Source organism: Jaculus jaculus, chromosome 9 (assembly GCF_020740685.1).
Source record: "Jaculus jaculus isolate mJacJac1 chromosome 9, mJacJac1.mat.Y.cur, whole genome shotgun sequence".
NCBI classification, from domain to species: Eukaryota; Metazoa; Chordata; class Mammalia; order Rodentia; family Dipodidae; genus Jaculus; species Jaculus jaculus.
The window spans coordinates 95,138,323-95,156,955 of record NC_059110.1 but is presented as its reverse complement, the minus strand read 5'-3'; the positions used below and the strand labels follow the sequence as shown (position 1 = coordinate 95,156,955).

Genomic DNA, 18,633 nt, shown 5'->3' with positions numbered 1-18,633 from the left:
CCATTTCATAGAGGAAAAGAATGGAGGCTCTGAGATGTTACTGAGGTCATCCTGTGAATGGGGCTGAGCCACGACCCAGGATGCACGGTTCTGCTTTAAAACGCACTGCTCTGTCACCCTTCTTCTCTTTCTGCGGCCAGGCTTGCTGGAGCAAACCTTTACAACGCTCTAAGCAGCACTGAGATTGAGTGTGCTGGCTCTCGCCTGGTTTGGCTGCTCAGATTATAAACACACCAAGGACTGAGAACACTGACCTAACTGCTTGTTCTTTTCTCAGCTGGAAAGTGATAACATCTGAGGAAAACATAGCACCAAATGCAGGGTCACCTAAGGTGACAAACCAGCCACACTCACTTTTCCAAAGTGGGACTGATGAAATGTACATGTAGCTCAAGTTAACCACATCTTTACAAGTGCCCTGCAGGGTGCTGCTCATGCCCTAGACTGAAGGGCTGCACACCTGCTGGAGCTCCTGGGTTGCTGTGGCCACAGTGAAAACACCAGGCGAATAAAGAGCTCTGGAAGATCCACAGTTCTCAGTCTCAACAATGGCAATGCACTTGTTTCTGGCTTACTCAGCATGCCTGTCCTGCCTTCCCCAGGGAGATGTCAGCTGCCATGGGACAGGACAGCCGCTCCATCGCACAACATACCTGAGGCAGTGCTCGAATGGAGGTGATGCCAGCCTGGTCTTGTTGTAGTGTCTGGATGTTGGGGCTGCCCGAGGGAAGCTGCAGGCAGGCATAGACCACCTGTTTCCTCTGAAAGCCTTGCACACCCACAGCCGAGTTGGCTAGCACCAATCCCAGGGGCCAGAGACGGATGATTGCTCCCAGCAGCCGAGTCTGTGCTGGGGGCAGCAAGGAGCTCAAGGGGCTGGGAGCCTGAGACTCAGGTCTCTCTTCCATTCCGTCCAGTTCTTTAGAAGCAAGGAAGGCCATTCTGATCTTAAAGAGAAAAGATTCATTTATGGCTTTAGATGTGACTAGACCTTCTACTAGAAAATGGAAACCAAAAGTATATTTAATCAGCTTGATAAAGTGAATTGAAGGCCTCTGGCTGTGAATAGCTAGATGCCCTGAATTAGACTGGCTCCCTGAGGCCACACATAAGGCAGCTGTGCATAAGCCTTACCTGTGCTACTTTGAGATACAATATAGCTTAGCCTTTTAAAGTGCACAATTCCATGGGTAATTTGTTTCCAGAATTGCTCATGTCACAGTAACTAACTTCACAACCATCCGTGGCAGGGCTGCTTTGGGCGCCATCACACAGGCAGAGGCAGCATTCCCTTGCCGGTCCGTCTGATGCTAAATGTCCACGCACTGCCCGCCCTGAGAGAGCCGTACTCACTCTCCACTTAAGCCATGCACGCTTGATGATGGTAGCAGCAGTATGCAACCTTCTGAGGTGTTTCCGAGTTAACCAGGCCCGAAAGGCTGAGAGATTTGTCAGGAAAGAGCAAAGAGAACACAATGGTTATTAGAGCAGAGTTGCTGGAAAGTATGAAAGATATATTTTTTTTCCCAGTGATCAGCTATCATGTTATTATAAAAGTAAGCTAGAATTCAATATGGAAGGAAAAATGAACTTTAAAACTCTTCCCACTTGGCTGGAGAGATGGCTTAGCGGTCAAGGCGCTTGCCTGCAAAGCCAAAGGACCTCAGGTCAATCTCCCAGGACCCACGTAAGCCAGATGCACAAGGTGGTGCACGCGTCTGGAGTTTGTTTGCAGTGGCTGGAGGCCCTGGGGCACCCATTCTCTATGCCTCTCTCAAATAAAATTAAAAATTAAAAAAAGTAATAAAAATCTTCCCTCTCAGACATATATGTCAAAGGAATACCTGGGAACTGTGACTGGCAAGAGCCTAGTAGGGACACCATCTATCTCAGGCTCAGTCCTCAGCAATGCCCAGGAAACAGGAGAGGTCTGGGTTGTCTGTACCACTTAAAATTATTTGTCTTTGGCTGGGTATGTGGCTAGTGATACAGCACTTGCCTAACATGGGTACAGCCCTGGGTTGATCCACAGCATCACAAAAAGAACCCCTCCCCTGCCCCAAGACAGGGCCTTGTTATGTAACACAGGCTGGCCTCAAACTCCTGATCCTCTTGTCTCAGCCTCCTGGTGACTGGGATTAATTTGCACCATCACATTTGGACCTGAGTTGTTTCTAATGTTTTTATTTTTCAAAATCAGATTGCCACGAATGTGTTGGCTCATGCATCTCTTCCTTGGATGAATCAGGCCATCACTTACTTTCACCCAGGCCCTAGAGCTATCAAGGTCTGAGAAAGTACTAGAGCACCCCTGTGGAATAACTTGGTCTCCACTGAACTAGAATGGGGAATATGAATCTCAGGGCACCATACAGACATGCCACTTCACCTTTTGAGCTTCAGTGGATGGACCCCCAGCAGAGATTCAAAGGGAAACCGACAGTGGGGAGTGCGCACTCACTACAGGCAGCGCAGCCCACCTACCTGCCTGGATGAGCACAGCAGCCCGCCTCTGTCTCTCCTGCTTTCTGTGCTGGTGTCTCCTCCAGCCACACTGGATGCAGCGGGCACACTGCTCTAGCACCCGGGCACGCCCACGCTCCAGAAGCTCTAGCTGGGAGAAAGGGTACCCACTGAGGTCCTCAGCCTCTCCTCCCTGAGGACCCATCCTCTGTCCCTTTTAGCTGGTGCTGTAAGCTCGTCTTCCAGCAACTTACCATGGAGTCAGTCATGAAGACCTTGGTTCTGCCACAATACAGTGGGGCTGGTGTGGCCTCAGCTGGGTCACCAGGGGTGGCTACTGTCCCAATTGAAGCTGGCAGAGTATAAAGAATGTCCCGGAGTACAGCTGGGAGAGTGGCTTCCTTGGCACATAGAGGCTGCTCTGTGGGTGGGCGACAGACCCATCAGTGCTTGGGCCATCACCACATGTGCCTGTAGCTCATGACCCTGGCTGTAGTCTCCCCAGCACTCTCCAAGCCACTTTCCCACAGCTCTTTGAGATTATTGCTTTGGAGTATCTAGCTATTTCTTCCTCCCTTTTGGAGGGAGGCCCTAAGCAGTCCCTCTGTGTCCTGGCTGTTCAGGAGTGTCCTGCAGCCTCCATGCCATCTCTCCTTGGTATTGGATGTCTGGGAGAATACTTCTCAGGATCCTGAGGGCCAAGCAGGGCAAATGGGCCCCAGTCCCTGACCCCTTGCTATCTGCTAATAATAGTAAAAGGGAGAATAAGTCCCAACTGTGTGAAGGCCTGGTGGGTCTCCCACCTGTTCCCCCCCACCATGTTTCACAGGGCTGGCTCCTGTGCAAGAGGGTTTACCTGAGGGCTCTGACCACCTTTAGCTGCTCAGCACCTCTCTGGAGTCAGAGGCTACCAAAGCAGATACTGGAGATGAGACATCCGCAAGATCAACCAGGGCCCAGAGGGGCTTGGCAAGAGACAGACAGGAGAGCAAACCATGAAGACAGGAGAAAGAGAAGAAGGAAAAGGACAGTGACACAACTACCCAATGGGAGAAAACCGGTGGCAGGGTGAGGTGAGTGGTAAGGAACAGTCGTGGTGGGGCTGGCCTGTCTGTGCCTGGGCCTCATTACCCCACAGCCTTCGTTACAAATACCTGCATGGCCAACTACCTCTGCAGCACCAACACAGACCAGACCTTTGCCCAAGTGCCTTGAAGATGTCTGCACTCCATGCCTCTTGGGACCTGGAGTTCAGGTTGGCCACACAAGGCTGGCTCTTCAGTGTCCCTAGACCCACTTCCTGTTCTTCCTACTACAGGGTCAAGTTAACTTTCTCCTTTTCTTTCCCTCAGCCTTGAGTTATGTACCTACCAACTGCCCCTACCTCTGGCTTCTTGACTAGGGCAGCTACTGGTGAGTAGCTACCAGCTCCTCACTCTCAAGACCTTCCACAAGGCTTCTGCAGTGGTCTTCAGAAAGCCGGGGGCTGGTGGAGTCACTGGCTCCCTCCTCTGTAGTGCTACCTTATCTGCCCAGGCAATAAAGTTCAGGCTTCTTGAGTAGGCTTCACCTCACTTTGGAGCCACTGTCTTGATGAACCAGCATGGCTGGAGTTCCTCATAACCACAATGCTATCTCATCCCTGGAAGTGTCTGTTCAAATTATCTCTCGTTACCCAACTAATTCAATTTGTTCTTAGCCCTGAGAGGGCACAATTTGAAGAAATGACTAGCAAGTAAGCCCCACTCACCAAAGGGCCCTTTGGAAGGATACAGGCCATGGAGGCCAGAGGATGTGTGAGGACGGAGCCTTCTCAGTAACTCATATCGTTCCACAAAGCTCTGGTGAGAGACCCTGGAAGCCAAAGCAGGCAGAAAGAAATGACTTCATCTGTGAGCCAGGTACCAGCCAGCCAGCGCTGCTGCCCTGACCACCTCTGCTGGAGAGAGGACGCGTTTCAGAGATGACTAGAGACGCTCAGTGAGAAGCCTACAGAGACCAGGTTAAATTAAATCTGACTTTCCTGCTGCCTGAGGCAGCTCATCTCTCATCCCACAGGAGATTTGTGGTTGTCTCATCTTTGGCTGGCCCCTATCTGACCCTTGAACCCGCAGCCTCCTACTTCCTCTTGGCTTCTCATACAGCAGCACTTTACACAGCTGACGATACCTGCTTTCTGCTGGGAAGACCTAGTTCTCCTAGGCTGAGTCTGCCTTCTGTCACCAACACTGTGTTAGTGTGGCTCCTGTCACAGCCACCAGCAAACTCATGCCACCAAACCCAGTGGCCAGTGCTCAGCAGCTCACCACTCTCTAGCACACCATTCTCTTAGCCTCCTTTGCTCAGGACTCCCAAGTTAGCCACCTCTAAATATGGGCATCTTCAGGGAAAGGTCCCAGGTCCCTTCTGACTTCCTCCTTGCTGGCGGTGCTAAACCCAAAGGACAGACCTCCTGCGCCTCTTTAGTTTTAAGCTCTGTAGAGCCCTGTCACAGAGCCCTCTTCAACCTGACAAGGCCGCAGAATTCTTGTCCTCACCTCCTTTTTCTCCCCACCCTCCAATTTGGGCCTCCCCCAGACCAACTCATTTTGGCAAACTGTCCTGACATGTTCATCACTGTAAGAAACCAGCTAAAAGCTTCTGCAACCAGGGAGCTGACTACTCCAAGCACCCCACACTTTTGGTTCAAGCCATACCCTAGTTTGGTCCATTGCTCCTCACTCTTCACAGTTGCTCCCCTCTTCTGACATGGGCAACAGCCTCCTCACTTTATCTCCCTTCTCCACTGACCCTGTATCCAGCCCCCACAGCAGCACAATGATAACAAGAGGCCATTACACTTAAGACAACTGCCAAGGCTGCACAAGGCCACATGGGTTTGGCTGCTGCCTACATGCTCCCCACTGCTACCCGTGTCATCCAATCCCTTACTACTGCCTCTCACTTCCTAACCTGACAGCTTCAGGTAGGCCTCTGCTCCCCAAATCCTTCTGGGCTGGCTCCCTCCCTTCCTTGGGCTTGCAGGACTAAGAGGGGCCCCTGCTTCACCACCTCAAGAATCCCTGCCCTGTTTGTCTGATAGCAGGTTGCAGTCCAAGCACTAGTTACACTTTGTACTCCTCCAATTTTTTTTTTTTTTTTTTTTTTTTGAGGTAGGGTCTCACTCTAGTCCAGGCTGACCTGGAATTCACTCGGTATTCTCAGGGTGGCCTTCAACTCTTGGTGATCCTCCTGCTTCTGCCTCCTAGTGCTGGGATTAACGGTGTACGCCACCATGCCCAGCCTCTCTGATTTTTGAGAGCAGGTCTCACTAAGTAGCCCAAGGTGGTCTTGAACCCATTATGTCACCCTAGACTTAGGGTGTTCCTCCTGCCCCAGCCTCCCAAGTGCTGCAACCTCAGGTGTGTGCCTCCACCCCCAGCTCCTCCTTACATGCCCCACAAGGGCAGCGAGGAGCTCAGCCCAGCACTGCAGCAGTGTGCTCACTCACCGGATGGGAAAGCCGGCAGCACTGATGTGGATGGTCTCCACGAGGCCACAGGCCTCCAACTGGTTCAGGACCTGCAAGGATGAGGAGACAAGGTATGGTTAACTGCAATTACCTAAAAATGCTACTCCTGTCCTTGGCATTCTAGGAGTAGCAGGCTCTCCCAAGGATTGCTAATGGGGTTGTCTATGTAGGGCCATGAGAAACTAAGAAGCCCTAGAAAACTTGTGAGAAAGGGTCCTGGAGGTCCTAAGGCCTGACATCTGGCTGCTGATAGAGCTGAGGCCACAACACTGCTGGCTGCGTCCTCACTTCCCTGGGGCAGACCCAGCGCCTCACAAGTAAGGACTGCCTATGTTTCACATTTAAGTAGCTCAAGCTGAGGGTGGTGAAGGCTCTATGGGGAAGATTCTTCTTCCAGCTGACCCTAGGTCTTTCCTGTACAGCCACATTTACCAGGTGAGTGCGGGACATTCCTCCGTGCTGTCCTGCACTCAAGCCTCACCCACATCCTCTCAGAGCCTGATACTTTGAGGATAGTGCAGCAGCTGGCTACAGAATGCTTCTATGCAAATTAGGAAAATTGATACTCCAGTTCAGAGATGGCCACATGTACAGTACAGACTATCCAGACTTTCAGTAAATGACAGAACACCCATTCCTCTGGGTACTTCAGTCTCTTGCCAGGGTATATGACTTGGTGAGTAGAAAGCAAGATGCATTGGAGCTTCCTACGTGCCTCCTTGACTAGTCCATGGTACAGTGCATAGCACACAACCTGTCCTGCCAGGGCAGGGGAAATAAACCCTTCTTAATGCCAGGCCCAATGTGAGAGACTGATGGTGGTCATTTCAGACTTTGGCTAGATGGGCTCAATGCCAAGCAGCTCTGGCCCAGGCTTAATTACCTCCTCCTGGAGGAAGGTCTGTGGCTGGCCCTGGCTGTTGGGCTTGATGCAGCGGATGTAGTGGGGTGTGGTGCTGTGTAGGACCTGTAGGAGCTGCTCCAGTGAGGCCTGCAGATGGAGAAAGCTGGGGTTAGACAGGATTGGGGCAACTCAGGGTCATGAACTGAACCTTGGTTAGTGTCTGCATCAAATGCCTCCAGGGGCCTCTTAGCCCTGAGACCAGGATGCTCATATGCCTTGGGGACTACTAGAGGCTCTCAAGAAGCATGCTCAAAGCATATCTTCCCTCTGGCTACCCCTTTTCCCTCCTCTAGGGCCCCTTCTGGACCAGGGACTCTCACTGGATAGATCTCCCTGTATCTGGTCTCAGCCTGTCCCTTCCCTTTCCTCCCTAGGGCAATCTTGCTAGATGGGAACAGTCTCACACCACCCTCTGCTGTTCATTCAGGCAAAGCTCCTACGAGTAAGCCCACCGTGTGTGCTGGAGGGCTGTGACTTGGGCAGTCTATTGCCTGAGCTCAGCGTGTTGGACAGGCAATATTAGTGGTGTGTGAGGCTGCAACTACAGAGTGCCCACCAGTGATCAACCTGAGTTGCCAAGGTGCTACCTCAGGCTGACGGTATAGCTGAAGTTGATGGGTAATAACAAACTAAGGAGCAGCAAAAGAGGGTGGGAGTGAGGGAAGTTGAAGGACAGTGGTTAAGAGGTGCCACAAAGGCAAGCAGTACATGCAAGTGTTGAGGTAGCAGAAAAGCGGATAATTTGAAGAAAGTGCCAAGTCTGCTTCAGCTGAGGACTTGATTTGAGCAGGTCCTGGTACTCCTCCTCTGTGGCTCCCCTACCAGCAGAGATGAAAGCCTACAGCCTCCCACATGGCTCCACCTTTCCATCTAACTATTAATCCACATGGTCTATTTGTCTCTCTCTTCTATGCTGAAGCATAAATACCAGAGTCCAAGACCATTTCTGCTTAACATAACATTGGTTCCCAGCAAACAGTTCCACTCCTGAGAGGTCTTTGATAAACATTTGTGAGTTTGATGAGTGAGTAAACTGAATACCACCAGACCTACCTTGAACTTAGACATCACAGTCAATGCAGGGGCCCTGCTCTGGCCAGAGGGCTCCTCCTGGGTCTTCTCTTTGGGGTTATCAGGAAATAGCATCATAAGCAGGGGGTCCTGGGATTGCTGCAGGAGCCCTGTCAGCTCAGGGGGAACAGGGTCCTATTCAGAAAGGCAAGGTGGCAGGTAAGGGCAGTGGGCTGCTTCCCAGTGTTGCTTATGGACCTGCCACTTCAACCCATGCGAGCTGCTTAACACAGGGCTTCCAGGGAGGGAAGGGCTGGAGTCCCAGGAATGAGGGGTCTGCTGGCAACTGGAGACCCAGTCACAGTTTAACACAGGTCATGTCCAGGCAGGCTAGGCTGAAAAGCAGAGACCTCAGGCAGACTTAGGTGGTTCTGAATTCTGAGAGGATGTTCAGAGGGAAAAAAAGACGCCTGATGGCAACTACTATGTGCATACAGGAGTGACTCAACTGTTTCACCCAGGCTCCCATACACCACTGCCCAGGCCCTACCTTGTTTTTCTCAACCAGGCCTGCTGTGTGGTATCGTACAGGTCCTGCGAAATGCACCACAACAAAGCTGGGCTCCCGGCTGAGCTTATTGGGGCCCAGACAAGGCCTGCCTGCCAAGGCACTCTCAATGCGTGTTTGGAGCTGGGCTGCACTGCTTGGCCGATTAAGACGGCATTCCTATTGGATAGGAGAGAGCAATCAGCCTCAGTAATTGAGAGGGTCTTACCACAATCATCGATGTCCCTACTGACTGGACCCCCAGACAGCAGAGTTGCCACATAGGTATTATAGTGACCCATACAGGGATTATATTGGGATTAGTTATCCCATTTTGCAGGTGGAGGGAGAGAGAGAAAAGAAAGCACAGGGCTGGGGAGATGGCAAAACCTGCTGGCCTGGGTTTGACTTCCCAGCACCCATGTAAAACAAGATGCACAACATGTCATATGCATCTGCTGTTTATTTGTAGTGGCAAGAGGCCCTGGTACATCCATATTCTCTCCCTCTCAAATAGATTTTTAAAAATTTTTAAAAATTGTAAAAAAGAAAGCACAGGGGCTGGAGAGATGGCTCAGCAGTTAAGGGGTTGATTTCTCAGGACCCATGTAAAGCCAGATGCACAAGGGGCACATACAGCTGGAGTTCATCTGCAGTGGTTAGAGGCCCTAGCAAGTCTATTCTCTCTCCATCTGCTCCCCTCCCCACAAATAAATAAATAGATAAAAAATCTTTTTTTTTTATATTTTAAAAGAAAGCATAGAAGAGTTATCAAAGTCCCAGAAAGGTCTGGAGTCCAATTCTGTCCTACCTCATTTATGAGGGAGCAAATGCTGATGGGGCTCCCCTCAATAAGATCCAAACAGGTCTGGTTGTCCTGGTACTTGACAAATGACCACTCCAGGCCCTCAACTGCATATTCTTCCTAGGGGTAGAGGCAGGTTGGGGAAAAGGCACGTTCCAGCATAGTAACAACGGAACAAAAGTACAGCAAAACATCACATTATGCCTCATAAATAGTTACTAGTTAATAAAATAAGGAGCAAAGATTTCTAATCAGAACTAGACTGGATGCCAAAGGATGATGTTGCCTTGCCCACCCCTCACCTGCTGTGCCTTTAGGTACTGGGACACGAAGTGCTGTTGCAGCTTCTCATTGGCATAGTTGATGCACAACTGTTCCAGACTGTTGTCTGGGAATGACTCAAACCCGTATACATCCAACAGGCCTGTTAAGATGAGTGAGAACCATGGAGCCGTTGCAGGGTGGGCGGGCAGGGGGACTGCAGGTGCACAGGGTGGCTGGGCCTTTGCTGAGGCACATACTTGGCAGCCTGGGAATGAGTTTGGGTGAATATGATGCCAAGTAATAGGGTGAGCCCTACCCCTGCCTCATTCAGGGTGGTTCCCACCTGCACCCCATGACACCCACCCACTTCTGAGTCTGAATCCTCTGATCCTAATGTACTCCTCCTTGAGGACACCAGGTCCCCAGGGAACATTTTCTAAGTCAAATCTAGTTTATAGGGCCTCAGCCTCACCAGTGTCTAAAATTTTGCCATTCCATAAGCAAACTGCTGGTGCCTCTGACTCCCTCCCACTACCTGACAGTTCCACCCAAGGTTCTAACAATGTTCACCCCCACAATGTCCATTTTTTTCTTTTACTCATCCCCCACTACCATCTGGGGACTACAGCTGGATGTCTAAGAGAAAGGAGGCCTTTAGGGACAAGGTACCATCTGAGACTCTCTGGGGAGCCATGGACAGGTTGGAAACATAGAAGTCTCACCCAAACACTGGTACATGGGTGGGAGAGGCAGGCACAGAAGGGAAAGGAGCTGGCTGTCCAATTACACAGGCTACCCAGAGCTCCTGCCTCACATCAGGGCTCAAGTGTTTGTTTTGGAGGGTTCCTGGTAGGGTGAGCCTGTGCTACCTATGAAAGTGGTCCATGAGTCACAGTCCACATAGATGCTGCTGTTGATCACTGACACCAGCCAGTCGAACAGCCTGTTGGTGGTAAAAAAAAAGTGAGATGGAGTGAAATGATCCAGGGACTTGGGTAGCAAACTACTCTCCCAGCTGGAGCACCACATGCAGTAAGACAATGCATTCAAGCCTCCCAGGCCAAAGGCTACATCCTCTTTCTGGCTCATCTAGTCTTGACTTATTACAGATGTGGGCTCTGGGAGTACGTTCTCCTGAGTACAGACTTGGCCTGTCCTGGGTCAGGCAGGGCATGGGTCAGCATTAATCATATTCCCCAACTCCAGCCAGTGTGGTGACTAGATGGGGTTGTTGGCAGGGCCTGGTTTGTACAGAATTCTATTCAGTATACTCCCAGGCAAAAGGCTCAAGGCTCTGCTACATCCCAACTGAATCCTGCACAAGTGGGCCCCAACTCACAAGAACAATGGTGTCCTCCACTCTTGAACTGTAACTAACTGAGAGATGAGGCTACTATACAAGGTGACAACAGGTACTGAATTGTTCAGGGATTAATCCCTTTCCTCCCTCCTTCCCGTACTTCTCCCCATCACCCCACTCCCCTTTTTGAGACAGAGCCTTAACTATGTAGCTCATATGGAACTCGCACAGACAACCCTGCTTCAATATAGAGTGCTGTGATTATAGGTGTGCACCGCACCACCATGTGGAGCACGTTTTTTTCTTTAAGTAATTATTCTGAAACTGTTTTATCAATTTGAAAAACATGCTTTTTGTTGTTGTTCAAAAGGGGTTTCAAAACCTATGTGAGATACAAAAAATGAATGAGCTAGTGTCACAATTACTGATTGTTTCCATGTGTAAAAAGTTCTATGACTAGAAGCTTATTCTATCTGTGACTATCATATTTTCTCTTCTATTCTGCAGTACCTTATAGGCAAATGCTTTTAAAAAAACTTTTTTTTTTTTTTTTTTTTTTTTTTTTTTTTTTTAGGTAGGGGCTCACTCTAGCCCAGGCTGACCTGGAATTCACTATGTTGTGTCATGGTGGCCTCAAACTCATGACAACCCACCTATCTCTGCCTCCCAAGTGCTGGGATGGCATGTGCTACTATGCCCAGCTTTTAAAACCTTTTAACCTGGGGCTGGAGAGATTGCTCAGTGGTTAACGCAGTTGCCTGCGAAACCTAAGGATCCAGGTTTGATTATCCAGAACCCATGTAAGCCAGATGCACATGGTGGTACATGTGTCTGGAGTTCGTTTGCAGTGGCTAGATGCCCTGGTGTGTCCATTCTCTTTCTCTATCTGCCTCTTTCTCTCAAATAAATGTTTTCAAAAGTGGAAAAAAAAAAAAGCACACCTTTAATCCCAGCACTTGGGAGGCAGAGGTAGAGGGATAGCTGTGAGTTCAAGGCTAGTCTGAGACTACATAGTGAATTCAAAGTCAGCCTTAGCTAGAGCAAGACCCTACCTTGGAAAACCAAAACCAAATAAAAAAAACTTCTGACTTAAAATTTGCTTTGAGGCAGCAGTCTCTGGTTAACATAGGCTCAGGCGGGGCCCAGCTGCTCGGGGCTCTTCAACAGGGCTTCTTGGGCTCTTGGCTCTAAACAAGGCTGTCTGAGGTCCCAAATGCATATATACATTCAGTGATCACCTATAATCTCACATGATTCTGGGCCTGACAGCCTTTATACAGTATTCCAAAAGGTTCTCAGACCTCAAGGTGAGACCATCCTTGGCCATGTGGCCGAGGGTGGAGGTGCCCATGTAATGTCCCAGAAAGGCCAGGCCCCACATTCCCTGCTTTGCTGGACTCCCACTTGCTGCATGCTGTGTTGCTGATGACTATGGGCTCAGCCTCTGGCTCCACCACTGTCTGTTCACCTCCCCAGGTGAGTAATCTAAGGCCTTTTATACCAGGGTGCAGGGAGACAGAGCAATTTGTATACCCAATGGACTGAACCTGGAACTGCAGAGATGCCAGATCACCTTTGGGACCTGCTTTGCTAGTGGAGAGCCAAACAGGTTTTCCTTACCCATTGCCAAGGTCAAAACAGTCTCCTGTACTTGAATAATGAGCTGAATCTAGGTCAGGAATGTGGCAACTCCTCCACTCAATACAGGACCAGAGGCCAAGGGCACTGTTCAGAGCAAATCTGGGAGCCCTGACCTGGTGTCCTCAAGGGTGTTAGCAACTGGTCTGCTTTATCTGGCCTCCCCCTGGTCCTGCATCAACATCTGTGTCTGGTCCAACCCCAGAAAAATCCAAGAACCCGTGGGGAGGGTAGCATCCAGAGGAAACACTCACTGTGCATAGACGACTTTGGCCAGACAGTCTCTGCGGGTGTCACACTCAGCTTGGGAGCAGGGCTTCTGGAACACTTGCTGTTGCCTGCCTGCTCTGATGGTTCGAATCTGTAGTGTCTTCACCAGCATGTCCTCTGGGAGCTGCAGCAGCCAGGCTGATGTCCTGACAGAGACTGGGAGGGCATGTTGTCCTCAGGCAAGTGCCCTCCATCTTACAGTCCTCCTCATGAGGCATGTCACAGTAGAACCATGATTCGCCTAACTGGACACAGGAAACCTAGGTTCTAATGGCCACAGACTTGCTTAAGGCCTCTGTGATTGTTTGAACTAGGTGTTCTTCATAAACTCATGTACTCTGAATGCTTGGTCCCCAGCTGGTGGCAATTTGAGAACTGGAGACTCTTGGAGGAGTTAGTGCTGATAGGGATGTTATAGCCAGCTTCCCCTTGAGTGTTTGACACACTCCCCTGCTGCTGTTATCAACCTAATGTTGGCCATGGGTGAGGTCCACCCTCTGCTCATGCCACTTTTCCCCTGCCATCATTGGAGCTTCCCCTTGAGTCTGTATGCCAAAATAAACATTTTCCTCCCATCGGTGCTTTTGGTCAGGTGCTTTGTGTCAGCAACAAGAAGGTAACTGAAGCAGTCTCCCTAACTGGCTTGAGTAAGACTCGAACCCACATACTATGTGGGGTGTGCATCACTTTATGAACCCTCTGACCCTCAATCTTCTCATTTGTAAGATGGAGACAATAGTGTCTCCCTCAGCAGAGAGGCATCAGGAGTAAATAATGCAGGCCAGGCCCTACAACAGATGACTTAATTCAAGATGGCAGACTCAACATTTTGCCCTCCAAACTCCCACCTCATTCCACCATCAGCTACTTTCCTGACAGAGCCACCCTACTCCCTTACTCCTGCCTCTCACACTTGGCATCGTTCATCAGTTGGCAGGGCTGGGCTTCGTCCTCTGAGGTAGCAAACTGGATATTGCCAAGGTGTAGCAGTCCAGCTAGGACCTGAGGGGCAGAAGGGATGGTGAGGAAGATGAGACCGGAAACAGCTGAGCCCTCCTGCTGAACAGTCATGACAACAGAGGAAGAAGAGCAGCTCCTGATATTGCCCCATTGTGTCTATCTGCCAGACAGGATTCCACACAAGTCATAGCATCCCATCATTTAATCTCAACACACTGTGAGGCACTTGCCATGAAGATGCCCATGACAGAGATGGGGTAGGTCAATCCAAAGCTGGTGGAGAGGCAGGATGGGAGCCCAAGTGACCAGACTTCAGGCACCTCTCAGGAGCCAGTGAGTCTTATGTCCATCTGCCATCTATCCCCTACCCCTGACTCTCAAGAACTGACCATGTAGCATTCTGTTCCTGTTGGCTGTGGGCAAGAGCTATTTCTGTGTTTGCTAGGGGGGTTGACTCTGAATTCCAGGGCCCCTTTTGCAGCACTGCTGGGCTTAGGATGGCCCAGCTTGGAGGAGCTGTAATCCTGGTCTCTATGCAGCAAGTGCCACCCTTCTGCCTTACCTTCAATGATCAGTAAGGTTAAGACCCCAGGGGCTATGGAAAGAAGGATCCCTAACTTGTCCAGCAACTTGACAAAGCCTGGGCTTCATACTAAGAGAACAAGATCCCTCTGGCACTGCTGTCTTGCCACACCTACCACAGAAGAGGGCAGCTGTGCCCAGTAAGAAGTGTGGCTAAGGCTATTTCACCCGCAAAATAGCACTTGTAGTGCTGTTCACTTATCCTGGGCTTGTTTCCATATAGTATCATGGCTTTACATGGTATATTACCTGGCACCATCCATTCTGGGTATGACACCCTACCTTCTTGAGCAGCCTCCCTCTGGGGGCATTAATTCTCACTGTACTGCCATCTCCCTGAAGTGGCTTCTCCACCCCTGCTGCCAGCCTATCCTGCTTATCCCTTCCTGTTGTTCTGGGGGGGGGGTAGTGGTGGTGGTGGTGAGGAAGTGAAGAGCAAGGAGGGAGTTGTCTGTCAGCAAAGGCAGAAAGGAGAACACCAATGGGGATGAGAGGAGTTCACTGGGCTCCAAGAAGAAGAGGCAGGGAAAAAGGTGGAGGAAGAGGAGGAAGAGGGGGAAGCATTTAGAATGACTGTACCTGGAACAAACTTCCTTTGTCACTGAGTGGTGTCTAACCTTGTGAAGTTTACATTTGATTTTCTCAAACATAAAATGGAAATCATCTCAACACACTAGACTGTTAATAAAATTAAGTGAGCTAAGAGGTTCAAACATAGTTTTTAAATAGTAAAGTATGAAATAAACATGTGAAGGGGGTATTATTTTTGTTACTGCAGTAAAAACTGACCTACGATCCTTGCTCTCTGGTTCTGTGGGCCACTGTGTTGTGCTCTGTACCTGAGTACTGTGTACTGTATCTCTGTCCCCATGGCTCAATACTTGTTTCTAGGCTCCCTGCAGAGGGGTGACCAGCTCACTGGAGATGGTACAGGGGGTCTGAAGTCCTAGATGCTGATGGAAAGACAATCCCAAGTCCAGGAATGACCATAAAAGGGCTGAGGGCTGTCTATCTTCCTGCAGGTGTAAGTGGTATGGATTTTATTCTGACCTTAAAGATGTTGTTCTGGGTTGGGGTGTCGATGCCCAAATGAAGCATGGCCTCTCTGGTCACCTCGAAACAATCCTCTGAAAAGAATCCATGTCATACATAGCCCAGTGGTCAGCAGGGGCAAGTCTTGGGCAGAACAGGTGGAGCTGTTGGGCAGTCTGGGGCACTGGAGAGGTGCCTCCTACCTTCCAAAGTCCTCTGTGAGTTGGGCAGCCAGGAAAAGGTAGCATCCTCAGGGAGGTGCCACTGGAGCCGCTCGTCCTTGGTGGCTCCTTTGCAGATCTGTGGGGAGGGGTGGGAGAAAAGCCCAAGCCTCTTTAGGTCTGGGGTTGGAAAGAATGAGAAATGGCAGTACAAGGTCCCTGCAGAGAAGCTGGGGCAAGCCCAGGGCAAAGGAAGCAGCATGGTCCTGACGTCTCCAACCGAACCAACAAACCCTGTAGGGGAGGCCTGCAGGCTGATCCGAAATCACAACTCCAATCTGGAGAGTTCTTTTGACTGAAGAGGCATAGCCGCTTGCCCAAAGACACTTCCAGTCTGAAAGCAAGGGAAACCTGCTATCCTTACAGTGGAGAAACCTAGTCTGAGGAAGCGGCACACGTACTGGGCAGCCCCCATGCTGTTAGTTCCATTCTAGAAGAGTGTTCACTCTGATGAGGGTGATGCAGCTTCCATTAAGAGATGAAGTCCTGGGCTGAAGAGATGGCTTAGTGGTTTAGGCACTTGCCTGTGAAGCCTAAGGACTCATGTTCAACTCTCTAGGTCCCACATTAGCCAGACGCAGTGAAGCAAGCTTGTAATGTCGCACATGCACACAAGGATATGCATGCAACTGGAGTTCAATTGCAGTGGCTGGGGGCCCTGGTGTGCCAATTCTCTCCCTCCCTCCCTGCCCCTTTCTCTCATTAAAGAGAGGGGTTGGGGGGAGAGATGGAGTCCCAGCTTCAATGACATTTTGGTTTGACAGGAGGTAAAACACAACTGTAGGCCAAAACTTCCAGGGAGTTAAGAGGCCCCTACTCTGCATCTTGACACAGAACGTTGTGCCTGACACAGACCTGGTAGAAGATGTGGAAGTTCCTTTCGCTGGAGGCCTGGCAGGTCACACGTGTTTTCTCTAGGAGGTAGGTCTGGACTGCAGCTCCCGTCATCTGCTGCGCTCTGGCACACCAAGGCAGGAGCCCATTATTATCCCTTCATTCTATAGTCATTTATAAGCATTAACTGGACACCAGACTACCACCTAGCACTCCCACCAAGACAAACCACCTTGGGTGTGTGATGAATGAATGCCTATATCTGAAGCACTTGGGATTGAGGTATGAGGACCATAAAATCAATGTCATCCTCAGCTGCATAGCAAGTTCTAGGTCAGCCTGGGCTACATCATAAATAAATGAACAAATTCAACCAACCAACCAAGCAACCACAAGAAAATCTCAGAATGTCCTCGGGTATTCTGGGACATTCTCCTGCATCTAGTTCAGGTGGGCATGGCCAAGGCGTCTGTATATCACTTCTGTCTCATTTCAAGGCAGTAGCAGATGCCCTAGTTTCAAGCTCAAGGTTATACCTCAAAGAGGTAGCAATTTAACAAAAAGCTCCTGGGTAAGGCTGGAAGCCAGAAGGCGCATAAGGGCCATGACAAGAGCACTGGCTGCAGTAGCTATAGCTCTCTAGTTGAAAGATCCAGTGCGGGGTTCACGAGCTGAAGAGCCCTATACACATACATGTTAGCAATGGAGTTTTCCCCATGACAGCAGCCCAGGCTGGTGACTGCTCAAGGAAATTTCAATCCTAGCTGTACCCTCTCATGTGATGGCTGGGTGGCAGTAGTTATTACCTGTTTAGCTGGAGCTGGATGAACTTCCCAAAGCGACTGCTGTTGTTATTCCTCAGGGTACACGCATTCCCTAGAGATCACACCTGTGTTTATTCCAGTCCCCTAGCTTTGCAGAGTTCCCACAGGCCATGGTGGCTGCAAGTCTACTGGGACCAGGTCCCTGTCCTCCAGTTACTTAAAGGACCTTTTGTCAGTTTCCAAATCATAGGCTTAGAACTAGGGAAAGGTCACTCAGGCTTCAGCAAGTGGGGTTCAGGAAAGCTAGCAGAACTTTCTGGCAAGGGAACTTGGATGAGCAAGCCTAGGTAGTCAGGACTTTATTCAACAGGAAGAGGTGATAAATAGGATGTTACTATTGGCTTTAGATATAAGACACAATATCTGGGCTCTAGTCCCAACATGGACACTAATTGCTGCACCTCCTTAGGCAGACAGACCTTCTCTGGGGCATCAGGAAAAGAATGGAAAGACGAGATTTGGAGTAGATGAGCCCTAGGTCCTCTCCAGATCACTGTTCCATGTGCCTAGGCTGGAGGGAAGGAGATGGCCAAATGGCATCACCTGTATTGTTCACTTTTGGCACCCAACCTTGCAAAGCAAGTGCCCCAGTATTGAGGTCCATGCCCAGCCTGACAGCAGTTCTAGTAGAAGGAAGCTGAGGAGGATCTGGGAGGAGGAGTGTGGGGTCAAGGTAATAAAGCACTGCCCTCTCCCTGAGAGTGGCAAATCCCAGAGGAAGTGGGACTGGAGTACTGTGTAGACGAGGCTGAGCTTACCGAATGCTTCCATGACAGGGTTGGAGTTCAGGATCCGTTGTTCAATCCTCTCTGAGATCCTGTGGCTCTCCCAGGAAGTGGGTGAGGCCGCCACCACTGCGTAGAACTTCATTAGGCAGCGGGATGTCCATGTCTGCAACAAAAATAGCCCTGTGGGAGATGTGCACATGTCCCCCCCACTAACGAGCCTGAGGGAGTGACCCCCTCTAGAAGAGCTCTTTCTTATATCGTATGTGTTGCCAACCAACTACATGAATGACAAATTTAACTGTGGCCTTGGGCAAGGCACTCCCCAACCGTGAAATGGGGGTATCCACCTCTACTCTCAGCTCCAGAGAATGTACCAAGAATAAAGGAGGGCTGGGGGCTGAAGTAGAAAAGGGACAATTCCCTTGACCTGGGCTGATCATTCTGCATCTCTGAGGCTTCACAGCTAATACTGATTACTCCATGGGAGGCTTTCTTACAAATCCTAAGTATTTTACAAACCCTAGAGATGCAGACATAATTAGACAGCTATTTTTATTTTTATTTTTTGGTTTTTTGAGGCAGGGTCTCACTCTAGCTCAGGCTGACCTGTAATTCACTATGTAGTCTCAGGGTGGCCTCAAATTCATGGTGATCCTCCTACCGCTGCCTCCCAAGTGCTGGGATTAAAGGCGTGTGCCACCATGCTTGGCTTATACAGCTATTTTTAAAAAATATTTAT

At 50.0% G+C, this 18,633-nt stretch overlaps 1 protein-coding gene across 5 annotated transcripts in view; it reads right to left on the bottom strand.

The window, feature by feature from the left end:
* Myo19 (myosin XIX) overlaps window positions 1–18,633 on the bottom strand; it is a 32,704-nt gene that overhangs the window by 1,052 nt on the left and 13,019 nt on the right. For 2 of the 5 annotated variants that reach the window (XM_045158620.1, XM_045158621.1), the window contains 19 exons: window positions 17,925–18,057; window positions 17,149–17,218; window positions 16,364–16,466; window positions 15,491–15,587; window positions 15,306–15,382; window positions 13,625–13,715; window positions 12,698–12,869; window positions 10,375–10,448; window positions 9,544–9,665; window positions 9,248–9,361; window positions 8,440–8,616; window positions 7,932–8,084; window positions 6,858–6,965; window positions 5,954–6,024; window positions 4,214–4,317; window positions 2,718–2,884; window positions 2,485–2,614; window positions 1,354–1,439; window positions 654–947 (listed from right to left, as the gene is read on the bottom strand). In XM_045158620.1, the coding sequence (XP_045014555.1) occupies window positions 654–947; window positions 1,354–1,439; window positions 2,485–2,614; window positions 2,718–2,884; window positions 4,214–4,317; window positions 5,954–6,024; window positions 6,858–6,965; window positions 7,932–8,084; window positions 8,440–8,616; window positions 9,248–9,361; window positions 9,544–9,665; window positions 10,375–10,448; window positions 12,698–12,869; window positions 13,625–13,715; window positions 15,306–15,382; window positions 15,491–15,587; window positions 16,364–16,466; window positions 17,149–17,218; window positions 17,925–18,057 (2,343 nt within the window). Of the gene's footprint in view, window positions 1–653; window positions 948–1,353; window positions 1,440–2,484; window positions 2,615–2,717; window positions 2,885–3,319; window positions 3,386–4,213; window positions 4,318–5,953; window positions 6,025–6,857; window positions 6,966–7,931; window positions 8,085–8,439; window positions 8,617–9,247; window positions 9,362–9,543; window positions 9,666–10,374; window positions 10,449–12,697; window positions 12,959–13,624; window positions 13,716–15,305; window positions 15,383–15,490; window positions 15,588–16,363; window positions 16,467–17,148; window positions 17,219–17,924; window positions 18,058–18,633 lie in introns of those variants that run through there. The other 3 variants (XR_006638926.1, XM_045158622.1, XM_045158623.1) reach the window with 3 other exon arrangements.